The sequence below is a fragment of the Prionailurus viverrinus genome, chromosome B3, assembly GCF_022837055.1.
Source record: "Prionailurus viverrinus isolate Anna chromosome B3, UM_Priviv_1.0, whole genome shotgun sequence".
NCBI lineage: Eukaryota > Metazoa > Chordata > Mammalia > Carnivora > Felidae > Prionailurus > Prionailurus viverrinus.
Genome location: NC_062566.1, coordinates 129,714,728 through 129,739,125, shown reverse-complemented (window position 1 = coordinate 129,739,125; position 24,398 = coordinate 129,714,728). Strand labels below are relative to the sequence as shown.

The window sequence follows — 24,398 nt, the reverse complement described above, 5'->3', positions numbered from 1 at the left end:
GATGGACACTTTGTATGTCTGGGGAGATGCTTCCTTTTATTAAAGACAATTGTCATCATCTAGAAAAGGGATCATTTCTTTTCTGGCCTTTGTTTTTTTTGTTTGTTTGTTTTTTTACACGTCATGCTGAAGATGTTTATAAGAAATGAAAAGGCCAGATTTTAGGACAGTTTCTGAGATGCTGTGATAAGACAGGCCAGCAAGTCTCAGGACCCAGCACTGCCGCTGAGCTCCATAAGCCTTGTGATTGTCTCCATCAATTATGCTCTTCATGAAATTAGGAGGGCACCTTTATAATTAGAGAATGCTCGAGTGACCTCTTGCATTCCTCCTTGAACTTGATCCTCATGCCAATAAGACAGACGAACAAGTGGTGTGTCTACTGCAGGTAAGGGACTAAGGTGTGCAGGAGGGAAAAGAGTTGCCAGAGTCACACAGCTACTGAAGTCAGGGTAGAATCAAGGTCGCCTGACTCCCACTCAGCTTTCCTCGTACCTATGATACTTTGCCGCCCTAATTTTATTCCTTACCACGGGTATAATAAATCACCCAAACGAATCATTGCCTGCAGGGGTAGCCCCGTGATGTCAAATCTTGAATCGGTATTGATCCTGTCACCTTAAATGTATCTGAGTTACACTGATTTCTTGGAATTGTATTAGAAACTTCGTTACTTATCTGAAAATTTTATGAGGCCCTCTCAATACCAAATAATCTCTGTTCAATTTCTTTTCTTAGTAACTGGGGTTGCCTACAGATTTGTCACTGCGCACGTGTCCCTTTTTTCATGAAATCATTATCACCCGGCTTCAGTTACTGTGGGACTCTTTTGTCTCGTTTCTTTTCGTTTCCTAGCAGGCATGCTGATAGCTTCTTCCCTTTTGCCAGTCCCAGACTGGTTAATGACGCAAAGTACCACTTGACATCTGCAGACAGACCTCCTATCTCCATGCTAAGCTTTTGTTAACGTTCTTCAGCATGGAGTGTGGAAAGCATTTCCATTTCAAATGATTTGGAGTTTCACGTCCTGCAGTCCTAGTTTGTAAAGCCCACACATGGATGCCTATGAAAAGTGGCCATCACATCTGTTTCATTTTTCTTAAATCGGCACATCTTCCCGACTGTCTAAAAACAGCCATGGCGGTGGTCTGCCTTGAGCTGCCAGAATTCGTAACTTCATGTTATATAACAGCTATTCCATTGGCCTGAAATCCCTTTTTGTTCCTTTTTTTGCTTGGGTTTTAATTCATGGAGATTTTTAAAAATATTAGTTCATATGGGAATAAAGAGTAATAAAATCCTGCTAACCTACACAATCATATTGGGGAAGGCTAACCTACATTAGTATTTGTGTGAAATAAAGAATATTTTTCAAAGGAATACAATTATTTTGTTTCAAGTACGTTCATTAGCTAGAGCTATTCCAGTGCACTGGAGACTTAACAGAAATCTATAAGGGAATGATGTGAGGTAAATAAGAATGATTTGTATTACTTCTTAAATGTAAATGGGTATTTAAAAACCACTTGGCTGAGAAGTACTTATTTACTGTGTATTGTAAATCTTCTGCCCACAATTCTGTTTATACCACTGTTTGACAATTTTTTTGTTTAAAGAGAAAACAGTATAATTCAAAAAGGATGACGTTGGGGCTCCTGGCTGGCTCAGTCAGTGGAGCGTGCAACTCTTGATCTCGAGGTTGTGAGTTCGAGCTCCACGCTGGGTGTGGATCCTATTTTTCAAAAGAAGGGGATGGGGTTATAGATATAGCATGTGAGAATTAACTCTTAATTATGACCGGAGTCAGAATTCAGAAAGATTTGCTTTCTAGTGGATTCCAAAAGTCGATTTTTGAAGACCTCCTAGTTGCATGACTGCATCTTAATACTGAGACCCTCAGCTGTTTGCTGACTCATACACTCAGCCCAAGCAGCTGAACCAACTCATTTGCCCGGTACGAAAGAATCATGAGGAAAAACAGTGTTGTCTTCCGAGCTTTCTGAAGACACACAAGTGGTCTGAGCGGCTACTTCTGTGCTCTTGTGTCCACCAGAGGAAAGCAAGTCTGCAAACAGTCGAGAGCATGTTTCAGCAGCTTGACCCCCCAACGGCAGCAACCTGGGCTGCCCCACAAGGAAGAGGTGGCATGGTGTCATTCACATTTGCCATATAAAGTGTTACAGGGGGTCCAATCTCGCTCTTTTTTTTCTCTCCCCCTCCTAGCTTCAGTTTAAGTTAATGTGGCATGTTTTATGCACAGTTCGTCAGGAACTGGGAAGTTTCCCAGAATATGGGACTTTCAGTACTAAAACCAGGAATATCCTGGACAAACCGGGACAAGTTGGTCATATCCTATGTGTGTAACTAAAGGGAGGTTCCTGAGTAATAACTTTCATCAGGTTTGTATTTTTTATTTCCTCAATAACACACAGATCCCATGTCCACTGTAATTAGGACTAATGGGACCTTAAGAGTTGGCTAAACAAGGCAATGGGGTGTTATGCTAGGGAGACAAGGCCTCAGAATTTCACTTCTGGCTTTACCTCTTTTGCTGGATGCTCTTGGACAGGATGCTTAATAGTAGATGCCTCATAAACTATAGTTGTTCTTGTTACCAGGTATGTGTCTTATGGACCAGGTTCAAATTGGTCAGCCTTCTCTATATTCTTGGTTCATCTCTAGAGGATGTTGGAACCAGAGTCTAGGAAAGCACTGGAGTGACCTCAAGGCATTCTGAGTTTCAGCCAGGTGGTCTGGGAGGCCCATCCATGCTCTCCAATAGCACCCTGGCATACCTCTCCCAGGACATGCTCCCACTGCACTGTAATGATCACTTTGGGTCTCCCCCTCTGCGGGGTCGTGGGGAGCTTCTGAAGGAAAGACGCTTGTGTTATTCTTTCGTCTCCTTCGTCTCCAAGAGGCTAGGACATGTCCTGGCATTGCAATAGGTACTGCATAATATGGATGGATGGATGGATGGACGGACGGACGGACGGATGGATGGATGGATTTGTGGGTGGGTGTGTGATGAGGATGGATGAGTGGATGGATGGATGGATGGATGGATTTATGGGTGGATGTGTGACTAGGATGGATGGATAGATGGATGGATGGATGGATGGATGGATGGATGACTAGGGTGAATGGATGGATGAGTGGTGGATGGATGTGTGAGTGAATGGATAGGTGGATATGGATAGATGGTTGAGTGGATAGAGGGGTGGATGGTTGGATATGTAGATGGAGGGATGGATTAGTGGATGGATGAATGACTAGGATGGATGGATGGATGAGTGGTCAGATGACTAGATGGACTAATGGATGGAAGGGCAGGTGGATGGATGGGCGACTAGTTGAGATGGATGACAGATAAGTGGACAGATGGATGGATGGATGGATGGATGGATGGATGGATGGATGGGTGGATGACTGGATGGATGGGTGGGTGACTTGGGTAAGGGGATGATGGATGAGTAGATGGATGGACAGATGGGCAGCCTCAGTGAGCCAACAATCTAAGAATTTTTTCTCATAGAAGAGAAACTGACTTAATGGATATGGAGGTGCTTTGACAAGGGAAGTGCTTTGTGAGCATCCATGGGGTGACATTTTTAGGTCTTTGGGTTTCTCTTAGCAGCCTTACCAGGTGCTGACTCTGTGGGAATGGGCTTTATGAGGCTGCTTTAAGTCCATATGCTGAGTCCAGCAGGCTTACAGTTTTCAAGATCGCTACTAATGTCTTTCCTCTCACTTGCATTGCTTGGTCATTTCTGTTGAGCACATTTTCTGTTGGCATAGTTTTGTCACAGGAAGCCTAGCTGCCCAAACTGTTCTACATGACCGAAGCAAGTTTTCTGGAGTCTACATGAGCTCCACACTGTGCGCTTTTTCTTGTTTTCTTGGGCATTCTCCTTATCTCCTTTTTTCTTTCATAGGCTAAAGTGGTCAGTTTAATTCATTAGCAAAATTATTGAAATAAGATTTTTCAATGTGTATGTTTAAGTTGTGTCCTGTTAGAAACTTGGCAGTTGGGCAGTCAAGTTGGCAGTCTTCAGGTTTTGTCCTGATGCACCCCAGAAATGCCAAGATTTCTGTCGTTCCTGGTTTGTTTCTTTCATAGTGCTGTGGCTGGCAGTTAATCGTTATTTGAGGAGGCCAGAGTGGGCCTTTGGTCGGAACTATCCCCATCTACTCCCTGAACTCACCAAGCCATTGCCAGCTTTTCTTGGTTGGTGTTGGGCAGAAGCAACCATGACTTGATTTAACTTCATTTGTGACAAGTCTAAACTGGCCTGAGAAAATGGTAGCTCTGAGGAATTTGGGGTTTTTTTGAGGGTTGTAAAAACCTGGCTTCATTGTGAAAGAAGATAAGATAAAATAAATAATGCTAAATAATTCAAAGTCTCTTCATAATTAAGTGTGTATTCGTTTTCCCTGAATAATTGGGAGAGACAGAAACCATGACATTCCAATCTCACTTTTTATGAACACCAAAGAAAAAAAATTCTTTGATGTACAAATTCATGGAAAACCAATACTTGTAAAATCATAAAACCTGGAGCCCACCGAGTAGGCCTCTGGCAGAAATATGACATTTAAATTTTTTTTTAACGTTTTATTTATTTTTGAGACAGAGAGAGACAGAGCATGAACAGGGGAGGGCCAGAGAGAGAGGGAGACACAGAATCGGAAACAGGCTCCAGGCTCTGAGCCGTCAGCACAGAGCCCGACGCGGGGCTCGAACTCACGGACCATGAGATCATGACCTGAGCCGAAGTCGGACGCTTAACCGACCGAGCCACCCAGGCGCCCCAGAAATATGACATTTAAAAGGACAACACGCACACCTCTTTCAGTCTCAGCCTCTTAAATGAGGGCTGTGTCTTGAGGCAAGATGATGAATGAAGATTCGCAGGAATGGGAGTCTGGGTCCTTTGCTGTTGAGCGTACCTAAAGGACAGTCACCACCCCAGTTTCCCCAGTCCTGTACTGGAGCTACCACATTTGTCTAAACAATGCCCTACTTGTTGGACCCAGTAGCGTATTTTCTGGATCCCAAATACCTGGAAGACTGTTTAGCCTTTTTCTCCACAGCAGACAGATGGTTTCTGCAAAAGGCCTTATTACTACAGGAAGACATCCTTGACGTGTTTGCTGCCATTGAATACATAATGATTTGGCTTCCTTTTCTATCTCAGATTTGTTTTCTGCTGGTAGAAGATTCTCCTTTAATCCCAGAGTGTTGACAGAGGACCGTGAAGGGTTGTGTACTGTCTGCCCCACCCCCACCCCCAGTTGTAATTAGTCGGCCCCATAGTGACTTTTGAAGAAACTGAAAGTTTGTTTTTCTCTTCCTACCAGACTTCTGAACACAGACTTCTGCCTCATCGAGTCACATTTTGAGTTACTCTTGGTGAAATACAATTGGCCTCCACATAAAAGCAAGAATGACCGTGTTTGCAATCAAGTAGGAGGCCAGTACAGCTTCTTCCCCTTCGCTGTCAAAGGCCAGTTAATAAAACCAAGCCTAGTGTCTGGCCACAGAGACTTACATGCATAGTTACGCAGACTACATCAGTAAGCTGGAGGGAGCTTAGTAGAAGCTTCAAAAGGCTGAATGAGAATCCTCCTCTTCCCATGGTTCATCAAAAACCAAAACCTCATTTTACAAGCAAAGCCAGGTCTTTGATTTTCATACGGTTTCCCTGAAATCCCGAAATTTGGAGGGAGTAGTGTTAAGGCCAAGCCAAAACTTAACCAAAGCAGCCGTCACCTTGCCAAGTGTACTCATAGCCTCACCGTGTCCTAGCATGACACGTGGGCTTCTCCTGCTCAGCCCAAGGGAGGCGTCTGCTGGGGGGTTGGGGGGTCAGACCTCAGGGCCTTGTGGCTTCACCTCCTCAAAGCCAAGGGTCCTTGGCTGCCATTTCAGATGCTAGACGAAACACAGAGGCAGGCTCCGGCGCCATACGCACACACAGCCATAAGAGGGAAAACACGTCACACTTGCTAATGGACAGAAGAGGAGAGTTTAAAGGAAACGTTGCATAAATATGTGGCCTGCGTGTAAAACTGCAAATGGGAATACTCATTGGATAGGAAGGGTTCAAATGGCCTCTCCCGCGTTCTAATGGCCATCAATACTTTTTCAGGGCCCACAGCCTGTCACCTACAGATCACCAAGCAGCTTTCTACCTGGCTCTGCAGCTTGCCATCTCCAGACAGGTCAGTTTCTCTCACGTTCTCTGAACTTGGTGTGCGCGCCTTCTTACAGTTCCTTCGGCGCCTCCCTCTGAGGCAGTAGCTGGTCTTCTTTCGCTGACCCGAAGCTGACCCGAAGCCAGTCTCTTCTCAGAGGATGCTGACTCCCCACGGCACAGCCACTGGTGTTTTGGTCAGTTTGGGCATCTGCTGTGAAGACACAGATGTCCTGGGCTCCGCTTTGGGAGATTACGTCCACACATCTGGAGGGTTCAGAGGGCAACACGGGCTGCAGCACGTGGCAGACACCCTGAATGAACCCAGGAGTCACCAAAGAGCCTTTGTCCCTTGCTGGCAGACCCAGTGCCGAGCTGCGCAGTGGGGATTAGCCACTGGTCATCGTAAGGTGCTGGCGATTGACAGGAAGTTGCTGGCAGGCATGGGCAAAAGGTAGCAGCTTCCTTTATAACATGTGGAAGAGAGGGACAGTCACAGTGGCTCCCCCCCTACATACGGGACTCCTCAGCACTCTCCTTGCTGGAGAGGCAAGCTTCGCTGGCCTTCCTCTTCCCAACAGCAGCTTCCAGAAGCCGTCTTGACCATTCTCATACCCTCCCGTCCCCTCCCAGCTGCTCTGAGAGTCTGGCCGCATGCCTGCCTGCCCACCAGGTGCAAGACACTGGTGGTAACCCCAGCACATTCCTGAGTGCTGACTGGAGGGTGAAGCAGAGGTCAGTTCCCCAGACATGCCATTCCCCAGATAGGCCGGGGCTGTGGGCATGCTTCTGACTCCCTGCGGGCCTGGGAATGGTGTTGAGGAGTGCCTTCCCGTGGTGACCCGGGGACGGAGGAAACCAGAATGCCTCCTCTGTGTGGGCCCTGTCGCCCGGCATGGTAGGGCTCACAGCTGGACGGATGGGGAGCTTGCTACTGGGGGGTCGACCCCCCGGGCCCTCCTCCACCAGGAGCGTCTCTCACCTTCTCCCTGAAGCCTCCTTCCTGCAGGAGCCATCTCTTCTCCTTCCTCCTGCTCAGCTCTCCTGTTCAGGACCTGTCTTCCTCCCTAGACTTCAGGTTCCAAGAGGGCAGGAAGCTGTCACCTTCATCACTATACCCTGGTGCCTGGGACACTGCCCACCATGTGTTAGGTACCCGGTAACATTCGTTGAATGAAGAAACCAGCTTTGAATTCCTTCCCAGTCAGCTCTCCCTTAAGGCCATCATGTTGAATCCTGTTATCAGTTTGTCCCTGATTGCTCTGGTCACCCCTGCAGATCCACACTAGAAGTACACCTGCCTTCGACCTTCCTAACAGGAAGCTGAAGGCTGTTCACGCAGTGGGTTGTCTCCCCGAAAAGAGGTCACATAGGTGGGGCCTTGTGGGTCCAGCCGCTATCTTTGCAGGCCCACAGTGTGAAGACACCAGACCTCTGTGGGAGAGTGTCCCTGCTGGGCAGGGGCCCCAAGGCTGTGGCCCTCTTATCTTTAGAGCCAATGCCATTTGCGCAGGAGGAGAGGACAGGAGAGGAATCAGAAGGTCTAGAGCCACTCTTGACTCAGTCACTCACTAGCTAGATGGCAATGCTCAAGTCTTGTCACCTCTCTGGACTCAGCTCCCTCCCTGTAAACAAATGGCTGGGCTGGATGAGCCCTCTCCCAGGCTGTGACAGCCCTGATTCTATGGCTCGGTGGCAGAAAGTCTCTGTAGCCAGGCTTTATAACTTAAATCATCCTAAATGGAATTTCAGAGAGGAAAATGAATAGGTTTGGGAAGTCGTGGCTTCTTGCTACAGAGTGAGGTTACCGAGGGCTGGGAAGAAGCAGGCGAACAGAGAAGAGGTCTGGACTGGAGTTGAGGCAGGGGGACAGGAAGCAGTCCCTGGGTGGTTGTGTAAGAATGCTTCAGTCCTGAGCTCTATTTCGAAATCCAGTGTCAGGTTCTAATTCCCCCCAGTTACTGTTAAACCTGCACGGAATTTCGGGCGTTCAAATATCCATTATGTATGCATTTTATCAACCCTGGTGCTTGGACAATTTTGAAGAGTCTTGCACAGCTCTTGCATTTTAAAGGTTAAAGTTTTATCTCACCCTATTTGAATTTGGATACATCTGCTTTGTATGCGGCATTGCAATTTGTTTCTTGGATCAAGTTATTTTAGGTTGTAGTTTGGAAAGGTGTGGGGTTTTTGTTTGTTGGTTTGTTTGCATATTTCCTTGATGCCTGATGGAGATGTCCAGGACAAAGGAACTTGAAAAGATTCACGGGTGCCTAATCCTTTGGAAAGCTCTGTTTAAGGTTTTGTAATTTCTTATGTACTTTAGTTCACTAATACTTCAAAAAATGAGAACAGTTCAGCTAAGGCAGCTTAATTACACTAAAAACCTCTGGCAACTTGTATGTGTCTCCATTGAGAGTGAAACAATCTTGGGCATAATCAAGAGTGGATCAGTTTTGTGGAAAAAGAGAAATTGTGTTTTGGAGAGAAACAAAAGATTTGGTATTGGCAGTTTTACAGAGAAGCAGAGCATCTAGCATCACTCCGCAGGTCATACTGTCACTTGAAGAAGACATCTGTCTGCATGTTTGTGGTTAATATCCTGGGGCTATCACAAAGGTTAAAATCTGAATGTGGCACAGGGTGAAGCAACTTTTGATGTTTATAGAGAATCAGATATTGAAATGGTATCTTCTCTTGTGTGTGTGTGTGTGTGTGTGTGTGTGTGTGTGTGTGTGTGTGTGTTTTAAAATTCTTTTTGATTTTGTTTCAAACCAGATACCAGAGGCTCTGGGGTACGTCCGCCAAGCTCTTCAACTTCAAGGCGATGATGCCAACTCCCTGCACCTTCTTGCCCTCTTACTGTCTGCACAAAAGCATTACCACGATGCTCTGAATATCATTGACATGGCCCTGAGTGAATATCCAGAAAACTTTATGTAAGTGATCCTGGCCTTTTGTTTTCCCTTACTCAGAAGTTATTAACTTTACTTCTTTCCCCCTTCCGTCACTCTATCTAATTTAAGTCCTTCATGGATACCCTGAGGGTAAATAGTACAAAATTCCTTTATTCTTGTTTTTCCATGATATTTAGAAACAAACACAGCCTGTTAGGTCACCTTATTACATTAAAACACCTTATCCAGTCTTTCCCAATGTGTATGTAGCTTTGGTGCACGTTAGATGATTTAAAATTTTTTTTTTTTTTAACGTTTATTTATTTTTGAGACAGAGAGATAGAGCATGAATGGGGGAGGGTCAGAGAGAGAGGGAGACACAGAATCCGAAACAGGCTCCAGGCTCTGAGCAGTCAGCACAGAGCCCGATGCGGGGCTCGAACTCACAGACCGTGAGATCGTGACCTGAGCCGAAGTCGGACGCTTAACCGACTGAGCCACCCAGGCGCCCCAAGATGATTTTAGATGGATGGTGGATGAACATTTTTATTTTTTAAGATGCACATTAGAAAAAATATACCTGTGTATCAAAGTGTGATTTCATAGAAATTCCTGCTCAGAGGGAGACCACAGATTTTCCAAATGAGTTGTTTCAAAGTCAATTTAAAGAAAACTATGAAGTAAATGCTAATACAGATACACACGGATATGGCACCAGTTAAATCGAGCCGACTCCAGTGCCTGAAGCCTGGGAAACAGGCTTTATGGCTGGTTTGTCCTGGTCACCGGCGCCTTCTGCTAGTTCCAGGCGGTTATCATCTTTTAGGCACCTTGCAACAAGGTACTGACCTCTTTGTACCTTGGTTTTGTTCTCTAGGAAATAGAATTCCCTAAATAAATCAATTAGTGTCTGTACCTAACTGAAGAATTGACATTGTAAACTGCCATATGCATGTCGGTCTACTTGAATTCACAACATTCTTCCAAATCCCTGAATCCGGGCCTGTCGGTTAGGCTTTGTGGAGAAGGACACTGTTGTGTGGGTGCCTTGGTTCCCGTTTTATCCTCAGTGGAGTAGCCTGGTAACCAGTATACTGTGGCCAGAAACGCTGGCAGGTTCTGATTGTCTAAGTGGCAGGGTCAGTGATGGGGCGGGGGTGGCTTGGGGCGGGAGGGAGGGAGGGAAGAAATGCAGACGGGGGCTCAGGGCAGCTCCCTTCACTTTCAGAAATCAGTGCCGCCGTGGCGAATTTTAAGTGGCTCTGCTTTGGCTTTATTTCCGTGCCTCATCACTTCGCTGTTTTTAATCAGTGCGTTTCAGCTCTCCTTGGAAAATTGGTTCACGCATTTCCATTACAAACATTTCTTTGTCTTCAAGTGAAAAGGGCACTTCTCTTCTCCCCATCGAGAAAATTCTCATTATAACCCAGGAAACCTCTGACTAGAGATTTCTTTTGTAGGTTCAGCTATTTGTGCAGAGTGAATTAAAGAGCTCTGCTGCAGTGTTTTACTTCTTGCAGGCCTCAAACGTGCTCTTTTGCACACCGAGTGTATTTCTGGATTGCATCCAAAGCCGGTTAGCCCAAGGAATCTTAAAATGGTGAAAGCACTTTAAAAAGGACTTGGTCCTTTACCCATCAGTAAAGTGCAACCTGATGCCGTTGAATTCGGTTTCTCTCATCAATATTTATAAAGCGGCATTCCTTGCCTCCCACCCCAACACCTTCATTAGACGTTAGACTCCCGCGTGTGTCTCCTGTGTAGACAGCCTCGGGTGTCATCCGAGAGGAGGCTTATTAAACTAATAGCCACGCCACACAGTGAGCAGTAAACAGTGGTGGCTAATATGGTAATGCTTCCAAGTGACAGCAGCTGACAGCCTTTTCAAGTAGAATAAGTAAGGAACAGCAGTAGAGATATTTGAAGAATGCAGGCCTGTTATTTTAATGTTAAGCTGTAAGCTCAAAAAAGCAAAGCATATGGCAGCAGGTCTGAGAGCAGCCAATGACTTGTTTGCTTTTTAAATATTTGTATTTCTTCCTATGTGATGGGAAACTTCTTCCCAAGAATACTTTGTGAAAAGTTGGGGCCAGATGTCATTGGTGGATCCCATGGTTTCTTTCCAACATGGGTAAAACATTTCATCACCAACCTAAACAAGACCATGTGGGCACCTGTCCCGAATGCCGACACGTATTATCCGTTTGTGACAAGCTCGTCTCCCGCAGAACCGTAGGCTCTCGGAAGCCTGGGAATGCCTCATGTTTCTCGTGTCCCAATGGCCATACACAGACTGAGGACATGCTTGATGTTTCCTCCTAGATAACTTGCCAGATGGAGGAGAAAGCCCCTCCCACAGTTGGGCTTAGGCCTGTTTAACTGTTGGGCAGTTAAACTGTTGAACAGAGCATTGATTTAGCTAGCCTCTTAGCCTGATGCAGAGAATAATAGACTTTTTGGTCCCTGTTAAGCTCATTCAAGGTACTTAAGTGCCATCTTTTATCATTTCATGGTAACAGTAAGGATAAGTAGTACTTGAGAGACCAGCTGCCCCTCTGAGGACGTTCAGCTGTCTTAGCTAGTGCATTTAAGGCATTTGTACATGGTAATCACTCAGTAATTGGTAGGAATCCATGTTATTGGTATTACAAGTCCTTCTATAGTGTTCTCAAATATGATTTTTGAGAATCCTTTAAAATGATTGTTATTAAATATTGAGTAAAAGCTAAAGGTTATTTATTAAATATATTTAAAATAATAATACAGTTAACATGTGTGCTCACTTCTTAGTTTAAGAAAAGGAAAATTAATATTGCCTATGAATTTCCTATGTATCCCTTACCTCTCTAACATCTCCGGACGTTAACTGCATCCTGAGTTCTATGTTGAGCATTCCCTTGTGTTTCTATATCATATCTGTTTGCACTCCCAAAGAATGAAAATTTCTGGTTTTGCATATCTAAACATTTTTAATGGAATTGTACTGAGTATATCCTTATACTGCTTGCTTTCATCGTGTGGCATTGTATTCTTGGGGTTGATCCTTACCGCCTGCAGCAGCAATTTATTCTTTATACCGATAAATAGTATTTTATTATACAAATATACCAAGATGTATTTTTCTAGTTGATCGCAAATGGATATACAGCGCAAGTTGGGGTGAGGGTGGGCAGACGGAGAGAGGGAGACACAGGATCCGAAGAGGGCTCCAGGCTCTGAGCTATTGCAGAGCTCAAACCCACAAACTGCGAGATCATGACCTGAGCCAAAGTCAGATGCTTAACCAACTGAGCCACCCAGGCGTCCCAATATATCCTTGTACAGGTCACCTGGTGCACATGTGCAAACACTCCAGGCATTATGTAGCAGTGAGATTGTTGGGTCATAGGGTATCTGCATCTTGCATTTTACCAAATGATTCCAAACTATTTTCCAAAGGGGTTGTGCCAGTTTCCCACCAGCAGTGCCCAAGAGCCCATGTGGCTGCCTACACCAATACCCGGTGTTTCAGACTTATTTTTGGCAATGGTGTTACATTGTGAATTTAAGTTGCATGAGGTTGAATACCTTTGTATTTGTTTATTGGTCATTTAGCTTTTCTGTTTTGTGAAGTACAGGGAGAAATCTTTCTTCTTTCCTAATTGGGTTGACTTTTTCATACCAATTGGTGACATTTCTTTATATATTATGGTTACGACTCCTTTTGTTGGTGACATGTGTTGCAAAAATCTTCCACCAGTCTGTGCCTTGTCTTCTGATGAACAGAAGTTCTTATGTTTAAAGCGATTGAATTTATCAGTTATTTCCTTTATGGATTTTACTTTCTGTGTCTAGTTTAGGAAACCTTACTTTCCCTTCTTTAGGGTCATGAAGATAAGTCTCCTAAGTTATATTCTAAGAGCTCTCTTGTGTTACCTTTCACACTTAAATCTAAGGGTCCATCTGGAAATGATTGTTTTATATATGTATGGTGTGAAGGATGTAGTGTAATTTTTCCCTCTATGGAAAAATTGCTTGTCTTAGCATCATGTATTGAAAAGAATCCTTTCCCTGTTGTTCCACAGTATCATTTTTGCCTTAAATCAAATGCCCATATTGAGGGGGGGTTGCTATTTCTGAGCTTTCTGTTTGGTTCTTTCAGTCAATGTACCCATCTGTGTGTGATTGCCACTTTCTGAATTCTTACAACTTTATTATATGGGGGGTAAGTTTGTCCCCATATCTTGCTCTTCAAGAGTGTTGTGGCTATTCTCAGGCCTTTGAACTTGCATATAATTTTTTTTTTCCTTAGAGAGAGACAGTGAGTTGGGGAGAAGGGCAGAGGGGGAGAGAGAGAGAGAGAGAGAGAGAGAGAGAGAGAGAGAGAGAGAGAGAGAGAATCTTAAGCAGGCTCTATGCCCAACACGGAGCCTGACACAGGGCTCGATCCCACAATGCTGGGATCATGACCTGAGCCAAAATCAAGAGTCGGACACTCAACCAACTCAGCCACTCAGGTGCCCCTTGTGTATAAATTTTTGAATCAATTTTGTCAAGTTCCAAAAACAAAAACAAATCTATTGGAATTGCATTTAGTCTAATAGCTCAGTTTGAGGAGAATTATATATTTATGACAGTTGGTTTTCTAATCCATGGCCATTATATCTAATTATTTAGGTCTTTAAAAATACTTTTTAATGAAGTTTTATGATTTTTCTTATAAATATTTTGCCCATTTTTAACTAGCTTTATTCCTAACTACCTGAAAAAAATTTCATTTGTATACACTATATATGTAGTATTTTTTTCTTTATCAAATTTGCTATCTATTTGTTGTTAGTGTGTAGAAAGGTGGCTGATTTTTGTATATTCTTCTTGACCCAGCAACTCAGCTAAACTCTTGTTACTTCTAACAATCTATGTATAGATTACTTTGGGATTTCTGTATAGACAATGACTTTTACCTGAAATAATTAAAATTCAGTTTCTTTATCTCTAATCCCTCAACTTTTTAAAACTGGCCTTACTGGGCCTTCTGTATAGTTGAATAAAATTCTTTCAGTGTTTTGCCATTACAAATTATGCTTTTTACGAGTTTGTTTATAGATATTATTTAAGAAGATAAGGACCTTTTCTTGCTTGCTAAGTGTTGATCTTTTTAAATCATGAGTTGATATTGAATTTTATCAAACTCTTTTTCTATATTTATTGAGATTGTTGTATGATTTTACTCCCTTGAATCTGAATGTTATATTAATTGATATTTTTTAATGTTAAATTAACTCTGCATTCTTGGAATAAGCCCAACTTGATCATGACATATTAGCTTATTTTAATGGATTCAGTTGACTGATTTTTATTTTTATTTATTTTTTAAATGTAAATAAAATTGTAATTATCACTTCCAAATGGTAGTAATGCAAAAGATGTTAGTTATGAAATTATATGAGATGAATTGCTATAGGTGATGAGAGAGTTGGTTGCTAATTTTTAAAGGAACATTTATATTTATGTTCAGGTATGAAATGCCTTGTAATTTTCCCTTCTCTTTGTATACTTGTCAAGTTATGGCGTCAAGATTAGGCCAGCCTCCTAAAAGGAGTTGGAATCATTTTTGGGGTGTTTTCGAATCATTTGTGTAAGATTGGAATTACCTGTTTCTAGAATAGTGAGTTTCAGTAGAATTTGCCTGTAAAACCATCTGGGGCTGGGTTTTTTTCTATGGAAAGACTTCTGATGCTTTTAAAAAATAATGGGGGGTGGGGGGAGGGGAAAGTGGGTGATGGGCATTGAGGAGGGCACCTGTTGGGATGAGCACTGGGTGTTGTATGGAAACCAATCTGACAATAAATTTCATAAATACTACACTACTACTAATAATAATTAGGGGGTTTTCAAGTTTTCCACTTATTTTATTAAGCTACATATAACGTAGAGGCTGAAACATACAACATATATTTTAAGGGTTTGTTCATCTCATCTAAATATTAAATTTCCTTGGCATAAAGTTGTTCATATTTTTTTATGATCTGTTTGTTGTCAGGTAGCACCTATGGTTAAGTCTTTTCCATTCCTAATACTGCTTAATGTGCTTTCTTTTTAATTTTCTTGAACAGCCTTGCCAGAAATTTGTCTGTTACATTGATCTTTTTGAAGAACCAGCTTTTTTATGGTCTCAACTGTATTTTTACTTTGTCTTTCATGAATTTCTGTTCTTCTATTATTTTCTTTCTTCTATTTTCTTTGAGTTTGTTTTGTTTTGCTTGGTTTTCCTTCTTAATCTTTTAAGTTAGGTGTTTAGTTCATTTTTAATTTTTGTCTTTCTTGTTTTCTGACATAAACATTTAAGACTAAAAATTTCCCACCAAGTGCTGCTTTAGTTGGGAGACCACAATTTCACTATGTGAAATTTTTATCATTATTTTATTCTAAATAACTTTAAATCTCCATTATTCTTATTTGACCCATCAGTTATTTTAGAACTGTGTTTTATAACTGTCAAGTATATGGGTCTTTCCACTTATCTTTTGTTAATGGGCTTTTAATAACTTCATTGAACTGTGTTCAGAAACTGCAATCTATATGAACTTGAAATGTGTTGACTTTTTTTATGGCCCAGCATGTGGTCACTCCTTGTAAATATTCCATCTGTGCTTGAAAAGAACGCTTTCTGTATTTGGAGGTACATTTTTATATATTTGTATATATTTCACATATATTTATTAGATTAAGCTATTAATTGCACTATTCAGATCTTCTTCATTCTTACTGATGTTTTTTGTTTACTTAACCGATCAATTGTTGAGCAGAGGTGTGTTGAAATGTGCCACTGGGATGGTGGATTGTCCTATTTCCCCACATAGTTCTAGCAATGTTTGCTTTATATAGTTTAAAGCTATGCTATAAGGTGCATATAAATTTAGAATTGCTTGTCTTCCTGGTAAATTCAACCCTTTATCATTATGTAATGAGTTACATAATTCACTTTGCTTCAAAATCTAGTTTGTCATGCTATGCACACACATCCACAACATTTATCTAATGTGTGCACACATACAATACATGTGCACACTGCATGCACGCTTAGAGTATCTTTCTTCATTCTGTTATCTTGAACTTATTATATGCTTATGTTTTAGATTCACTCTTGTGCTCAATATAGACAGCTAATTTTTTTTTTTTTTAACTCAGGCCGACAGTCTTATCTGGAACATTTAGTTCATTTCCATTTACTGTAAATACTATTATATTTGCGTTAGTGTCTCCTACCTCATTTGTGCTTTCTCTTTGTCCTGCCCTTTTTTTCATAGGTTATCCTCTCTTTTCCTACCTTCTTTTAGGTTAATTGTGTTTTTGTTACGTATTTTTTACTTGCCAATTTGGAAAGAAACATTCTGTTTTGGTTTTTGTTTAGTGATTATCCTAGAAATTTTAGTGAGGGTCTGTTGCTGGCACACTTTCTCAGTTTGTGTCTGAAAATATATTTGGCTTTACTCTCGAAAGAGATTTTCCAACTGGATATATAATTCTAGGCTCACATTTTCTCACAGCACAAATGATCTTGCTTTCCTCTTGGAGTTGTTGAGAAGTCAACTATTTGTTTAATTTTAGATCATTTTAATGTCATCTGTCTTTTCTCTCTGGCTATTCTTAATTGCTATTGTTGCTGACACTGTACATTTTCACTGTAATACAGATAAGAGTAGGTTCTGCTCGGATTCACTGGGCTTACTTAAATGGTGGATTGGTATTGTTTATCATTTCTAGAAAATTCTCTGCCATTATTTCTTTTCAGCCAAATACTTCTTCTCTTATAGATAGCTTATGATTGGGTCTTGCTTTTTTATTTAGTCTGATCATTCCTGCCCTTTGTCTTAAGTGTTTAGTGCATTCACATTTAATATAAGTAATGGTATGGTTGGATTTATGTGTACGATTTCTATAAATGTATTCTTTTATTTTGTTCCTCTTGTGGTGACTTCTTTTTCTCTTAAAAAATTATTTTTTAAAACCTTTTATTAAATACCTAATCAAAAGAATGACAAATTATTTGCTGATTATATATTGTCTATTTATTTATTTATTTATTTATTTATTTATTTATTTATTTTAAGAGAAAGAGAAAGTACACACAAGCAGGGGAGGGGCAGAGGGAGAGGGAGAGAGAGAATCCCAAGCAGGATCCTCCCTGTCAGCACAGAGCCTGACACGGGGCTCAGTCTTACAACCTGCAAGATCGTGACCTGAGCCGAAATCAAAAGTTGGACGCTTAACCGACTGAACCACCCCAGTGCCCCAAAATGTCTTTAATACATTGTAAGTTTTTCCCCAAATAAAATCTAACAAAGAACACATTTTTCTATTGAAGAGCGTAAATTCGGGTAGATTCCTTATCTAATGTACTTGTTAGAGGAGCCTTGATATTTCTCCTTTTGAAATACAGCTTTGCAAACATTTCCTGACTGATGAATACACTTTCCTTGGTAGATTTCTTCATTGGCCCAAGAAGGTAGATGTAGGTGCCGGGTGATGTTTGGAACAGGTGTCTCTCTGGGGGACGGTGCGGCAATCTGTCAGTGAGCGTCTTGGTCAGCCCCTCACGGACTTTGTGTTTCTGCCATGGGGATGCATTTTTAGATAAAATAATGGGATGGAAGCTGACAATTTGTTCCTTTTTGTCTTTGAAAAATATATCAGATAGTATCCTACTTACAGTGGCATCTGAGAATTTTAGTGTAACTAAAATGTTTTCTTCTAATTCAGCCAGCCTTACAGTAACTGCTAAGGGCAGCCGCTGTCAGGTTTAGCTTCTTGCCCTGAGACAAATGGTGGCTGTGCAGCCCGACTGATTACAAATTGTTAATTGATTTGAATTTTAATCTTTCTTATTTAAACCACAAATGCGGTTTGTGATGCAAAGCATAAGAAAGCAATTTTTAGAACCTCTCAAGGATACAAATCCAAGTGGCATCATTAAGGTGTGTGGCCAACTCTCTTAAGTACATTTCCTTTAAATTTTATTTTATCTATTTATTTTTTAGAGAGAGAGCATGTGAGTGGGAGGGAGGGGCAGAGGGAGGGAAGGAGTGAGAATCCCAAGCAGGTTCCACGCTCAGTGCAGACCCCAGACGTGGGGCTTGATCCCACAACCCTGGCATCATGACCTGAGCTGAAATCAGGAATCAGACACTCAACCATCTGAGCCACCCGGATGCCTCCAGTATGTTTTCTGATCCGTAACTTTGATACAGGAGAGGGTACTGACACAAGTCCTCAGTCACCTGACCAGAAGACCACCAGCTCTTCTAAACACGCTCCTGTGGGTGATCTTATACTCTCACACATGCGAGAGATCACATTTCTTTTGACACCAATGGGAACTAACTGCATGGAAAGCAGTGGGCATACATAACGTCTACTCATTCACTTAGCAGTGATAATTATTAGCATTTATGATAATAGTTGTTATAGGCAACTCTTATCAGCACATTGTAAATTCATTCTAAACTCATTTGATCACGGTGGGCAGTGTTATCACCCCCATTTTACAGCTAAAGAAATCGAGGCACAGAAAGGTAAACTAGTTTGTCCAAAATTACCCACCTCGTCGTCAGTCACAGTCATGATTTGAACACAGGTGGTCTGGCCTCAACATCTGTGCTCTTAATCACTGCCTTTGAGCACTGAGTTCCTACCACCTTCCAGGTACCATGCTAGGCATTGGGAAGGCTGCCATGAATAAGAGAAGACATTTTATGCTCAGAACTAGCAATCCAGAAGGACCGCATTTTTATGCTGTCTCCCCTGTCAATCTTATCAATAAACTGGAAAACATGGTTAGGATCATTCTGTACTTGAGTGGAGCATATATCTGGTTTAAAAAAAAAATCATTACTTGGCAAGTAAGGCTGTCTCTTCCTCACTGTGTCTCACTTACACTCAATGTAAGTTGAAAGATGATACTGAGTAATGTTTGGATGTAGTGATTACTGAGAGGCCAGGTGCTGTGGGCTATTCTTATGCCTGAGCTGAGTGATGGAGTAATGAACATGCCCATTAAATTTGCACTTGATAGAAAGTTGGGCCACAAGGAAGAGATTATTCTTCTCGTTAGCTCAGAGAAATAATCCATGGAAACCTGAAGGATGTCTGGGAGGGATGAGTGCAAGGTAACCCACCCAGGGATGCCCACGCCTGAATACAAGCTGGAGAGGAGGATCTTTGGGCAAAAGAAAATGGGTGGCACCCTCAAAGACACCGTGGATCAAAGCGGAGCAGATTCATCGGTGCAGTAGGTTACTTAAAAACAACTTCCGACAACCAAAAAACAACCCAAACAAAAAAAATCGGCCAAGGAACTTGAATAGACATTTGTCCAAAGTAGATATTCAACTGGCCGACAAGCACATGAAAATATTCGTAACACCGCTAATTATCAGGGAAATGTAAATCAAAACCACAATGAGATACTACTTCATACCCATTAGGAGAGCTGTTAGTAATGCGCGCGCGCGCGCACACACACACACACACACACACACACACACACACACACCAGAAAGTCATGAGTGTTAGCGAGGATGTGGAGGAACTGGGACCTTTGTGCCCTGCTGGTGGGAATGTAAAATGGTGCAGCCACTGTGGAAAATAGTATGGCAGTGCGTCAAAAAGTTAAAAATAGAAATACCATATGATCCAGCAATTCCACATCTGGGTAAGTACTCAAAAGAATTGAAAGCAGGAATTTAAATAGATAACTGCACACTAGTGTTCACAGCAGCACTCTTCACAATAGCTAAAGATGTAGAAGCAACCCAAGTGCCCACGATGAATGAAAGGATAACCAACGTGTGATATATACATAGGATGGAATATTACTTGGCCTTAAACAGGAAGGAAGATCTGACATAAGCTACCGTATGGATGAAACTTTAGGACATTATGCTCAGTGAAATAAGCCAGACACAAGAAGACAAATACTGTGTGGCTATTATTCTGTGAGGTTCCTGGAGCAGCCAAAAATCACAGAGGCAGAAAGCAGACTAGGGGTTGCCAAGGGGCTGGGGCAAGGGGAGCATGAGGAGTTACCATTTACTGGGTACAGAGCTTCAGTTTTGTAAGAGGAAAAACGTTCTGGAGATGGATGGTGGTGATGGTTGCACAACACTGTGAATATACTTAATGCCACTGAACTGTGCGCTTTGAAATGGCAGATTTTGCGTTATGTATATTTTACCACAATTAAAAAAAAAATCAGCTTTCTAGCCTCTCTCCCTCTAGACGTATGTGGTGGTAGGAGGGTTGCCAGCATTCTTGAGAGGCTGAGATTAGATGGCTGGGGTCCCCTGCACCCTTTGACTCTCTGGCTCTGGGTCTGCCGTGTTGCCTTCAGTAAATGTAGATGCTTGTTAAGAGAGACAAAATACCCAAAAGCCAATGAAAAACGGCTTAGAAGCTGAAAATTGGGTTTGTGAGGTATGGGTAGAAGAACTGGAAAAGAGAAAATGGAGGAGAAATGTATTCGAAGCCATGTTGGGTCATGAGAAGACCTCCCTGCTCCAAGATTAGGGATGGCTTTGTCCTCATATTGGGAGCTGAGCTGGCCCAAACTCTGCTCCCTGAGTCCACATGCCCAGTCCTAGATATGCATGTGGCTGTTTGTCCCCCAGTCCTAAGTCCTCATGGGACTCTCCTGCTTCCTTTCCAGAGAGTTCCCCTTTTCCTGGTTATTTCAGAGCATGCTGGAGAGAAAGCCTTCAGGATGTGCCACTCTCCCATCAGCCAGGGGAGAGAGCTCTTCAGGAGGCCTGGCAGCTGGGAGAGGCCAGGCTAGGGCGGCCACCCCAAAGCCATCTATCCCCAGTGGTGGCATGCACAAGGTTTATTTATTCTGGAGCTTTTCTTTACAAGATTGCAAGTTCTTCTAGATACCTTATTCAACAATTCAAAGTATGGAGTGTCATCCTCAGACTTCATGCAAGGTGTTTCCTGAAACCTCTGGGTCCCTAGCACCTAGCCCATGCTGTACACATTAATACACGTTTGCGCAGTGAGTGGTTGAAACTGATGACCCTACCGAGTAGTCTGGTAGCCTTAGTTCCAGCTAAGCGTGTGTCTACCTGTGTTTCTTCCATTGTCCATTTGGGTTTTAATCTGCCAAGTTCTGCTGTATACAATGATGATATCTACTTACTACATATGGATCATATAAAGCACCTACCTGCTAGTTACCCAGCCAACTGTGCAAAAAATATCCAACAGTCCAAATACAGGTGAATGTCAGTGCATTCATAGCGGTCTTTTTGCATTTTAAGGTCATGAAAGATTACTATTTACTATTTGTTTAAAAACAAAACACAACAAAAGTCCCCGAGAGCAGGGGCGCCTGGGTGGCGCAATCGGTTAAGCGTCCGACTTCAGCCAGGTCACGATCTCACGGTCCGTGAGGTCGAGCCCCGCGTCGGGCTCTGGGCTGATGGCTCGGAGCCTGGAGCCTGTTTCCGATTCTGTGTCTCCCTCTCTCTCTGCCCCTCCCCCGTTCATGCTCTGTCTCTCTCTGTCCCAAAAATAAATAAACGTTGGAAAAAAAAAAATTAAAAAAAAAAAAAAAGTCCCTGAGAGCAAAGAAGACAGTCTCCACGTTTATCCTATAAGCATTCTTGTGGGAATCCTCAGCTGGAAACAGCTGGTTGGGGTCAATAACCCACCTACAGATGATCCGATTATCTGTTCTTTGAGCACCCCCCTAGTTAAAGGTTAGAGAGCTCCCACTTTCTGCCACGGCCGAGGAAAGCACTGTCCCTGCCTTCGTGCCGCTTACAGTGCCGTGTGAAGAATTACTCTAGAGTGTCCCGAGCACCTCAGAAGAAACAAAGATCATGGCTGTGGCCCCCGCCACGCACACCGTTGCAGAGCAGGGCCCCCTGCTAAAGCTCCAGCCCCCACGGACAAGGGTCCTGCTTCTGGTCTCCTTGGCACCGCTGAAGCAAAGCCAAGCAAGACAAAACCCACCCCTTCATGATGTGCTAAGTGAGAACACACAGGACGTAAAGACCGAGAACATGGGACCTGCGAAACAGGCCAGGATTCACAGCAGCAGTTTTCTGGTGCAGAAACTAGGTCCCATTTCGCGTCCAATCCCAGAGGGATGGGTGCCTTGTCCACCTCGGGTCCCAAACTGCTGGTTCAGCTTCCCAGCCCCCTGCCAGGTTCCTTCCTTTCTGGTTCCCATCCTGTCCTTGAGTGGAGGGTGCCATTTCTATACTGCAGATCCTCATGGATTCCTTTGTCTCTGTCCCATCTGGCCTGGGCTCTTCCCCATCTAGGTCCATGTGATGGAGGATTCCCATTCTTTTGACATCTGCCACCATCCACTGAAATGGACCCATATGCCTCATTTCTGTGCTTAAGCTCCCAGCTTCAGACTCGGGAATACAGACTCGGGAAATCAGGGCCATGGGAGCTAAGTCCGAAATAAGGACAGGGATACCCTCCAGAGAGATGGGCTCTGAGCAGGTGGCAGGTCAGTAGAGTTGCTTCTGGTTCACTCCCTCCCCCGTTTTAGAAATGACCGATGGCTTTGTGGTTCAGCGAGAATAGATGATTTTCTTTTAGCCAGATAGTTTAATGGGAAGACTTGCTTTCAGATGTTTCCCGTTCACACATTTACTTCCTCGATGGCCACTGTGCCAAAGGCACTTGCTTGCCGGCTTGCTTACAGCAAAGCGGAGGGCAGGTGCTCCCACTTCCACGGTACCCCCTCGGCCTCCCCCCACCACCCGGTGAGATAGCGCTCAGGAAGTGGCCCTGACTGCTCATGTTGGTTCTTTGGTGCTTCGTGGATAGAGCGAAGTGAAATGGCTCCCTTCCAAAAAATGCCAAACTCACACCCTGGAGGAGGTCTTTGAAACACGGGCACTGTGGTTCCAGGGGTGTTTTTAGTTCACCCTGGCCATGTCATTTCCAGTTTGGCTGCTGGTCCTGGTCACTGGTCTAAGTTGAGATTAAGAACCGGAGCGGGAGCAAAAAATGAGCCAAACCGGGGTTTCTTGAGGTGATTTATTTTAGCTAAATATGTCAGTTGTTTGTTTGTTCTAAAAATACCGCTAGAAGGATGGGGGAGTATTCCAGATTGTTGACACTTTGACTGAAATGAGAAGCGAAATGTAACTGATAGGGGATCTAACAGGAGTCCCTGCCTGTCATAAAGAGGAGGCCGGATTAGGATACCGAGAGGCGCAGCTGAGCCCTCACAGACGGCAGGACGCCCCGCAGCTCCCGTCCCTTCCAGCAGCCTCCCAGCCAGGGATGAGGGGCGGCTAAGTTCTGGAGAGCGAGGCTTCTGCTCCTGATACCAGAGTTTGTTAAACAAGAGTGGTGCCGCTTTTCCCAGGAACCAGCAGACCTGGGAGCCTGGGCCCGGGATAACATGGGTGACAGCGAGGCCAGTGTGGGGAAATGCTGAAATGACCTCCCTGACAGGCCGGCGCGTTAGGCGACCTCTTCTTGAGCACCCAGGAAACTTAAAAGTGGTCAGATTTTTAGAACTTGCTCAGGGGTTAAAAACTCCAGGACAGAAGTTTGCCAGGGACCCACCCGGGGCCAGCTCCTGGACAGGCTTTATCCCTGGACCAGACACACTTATGAGAAGACCCACAGTCTTCCCACCCTCCTTCCGTGGTTGTGTTGTGCTCTGGGGTTTTGTCAAGAAAGCCAGCTCCTCAGATTTGACCCCTGAAAAGCTTGTAAACCAGGGGTTTCTGTCTGGCGGCCTGGGAGCTGACATTTGCTAGCGGAGTTCCGTTAGGTCAGCGTACATTTTAAAAATGTTTGGATTTGATTACCTCTCCGGTAGGCAGGCACGACTCCAAACGCTCCCTGACATCTTGAGCCCAGCTCCTATTGAGTTGCCTGGTTGTGGGAGACATTGGAGTTTTCTGTCCCTCAAGAGGACCCACAATGGCGGTGGGTGATGCTCAGTGCCCTGCAGACTCAAGGGGTGCCCTTGAGACACTTGTGCCCTTGAGACAATGTGAATGTGCCCCCAGGGTTGATATGCTGACCCTCGCTGGAGAGACTCTCAGGGAGGACCTGGGCGGGGTTATATAGCACGGCCCTCAGGAAGCTGCCCTGGGAAGCCCTCCGGAAGGAACAGAAGCATTCTGCTCAAGATCATGGGTAGGGGTCCGCTTCATCTGTGAGCTTACTGTGAGTGGTTGATCAGAATTCCCACTGAATTCAAGAATAAAATACTCCCAAAATTCTTACTGGAGGGAAATAAACAGAGGCGGGCTTTCCTAAATGGAGGGGCTACGCGAACACTTCC

The 24,398-nt window shown here is 43.6% G+C and overlaps 1 protein-coding gene across 7 annotated transcripts in view; it reads left to right on the top strand.

Annotated features, from left to right (window-relative positions):
• The window catches only part of TTC7B (tetratricopeptide repeat domain 7B), a 255,265-nt gene that overhangs the window by 151,864 nt on the left and 79,003 nt on the right, over positions 1-24,398 (top strand). For all 7 annotated transcript variants that reach the window (XM_047861697.1, XM_047861696.1, XM_047861702.1 and 4 more), the window contains 2 exons: positions 6,153-6,225; positions 8,976-9,136. In XM_047861697.1, the coding sequence (XP_047717653.1) occupies positions 6,153-6,225; positions 8,976-9,136 (234 nt within the window). The remainder of the gene's footprint in view (positions 1-6,152; positions 6,226-8,975; positions 9,137-24,398) is intronic.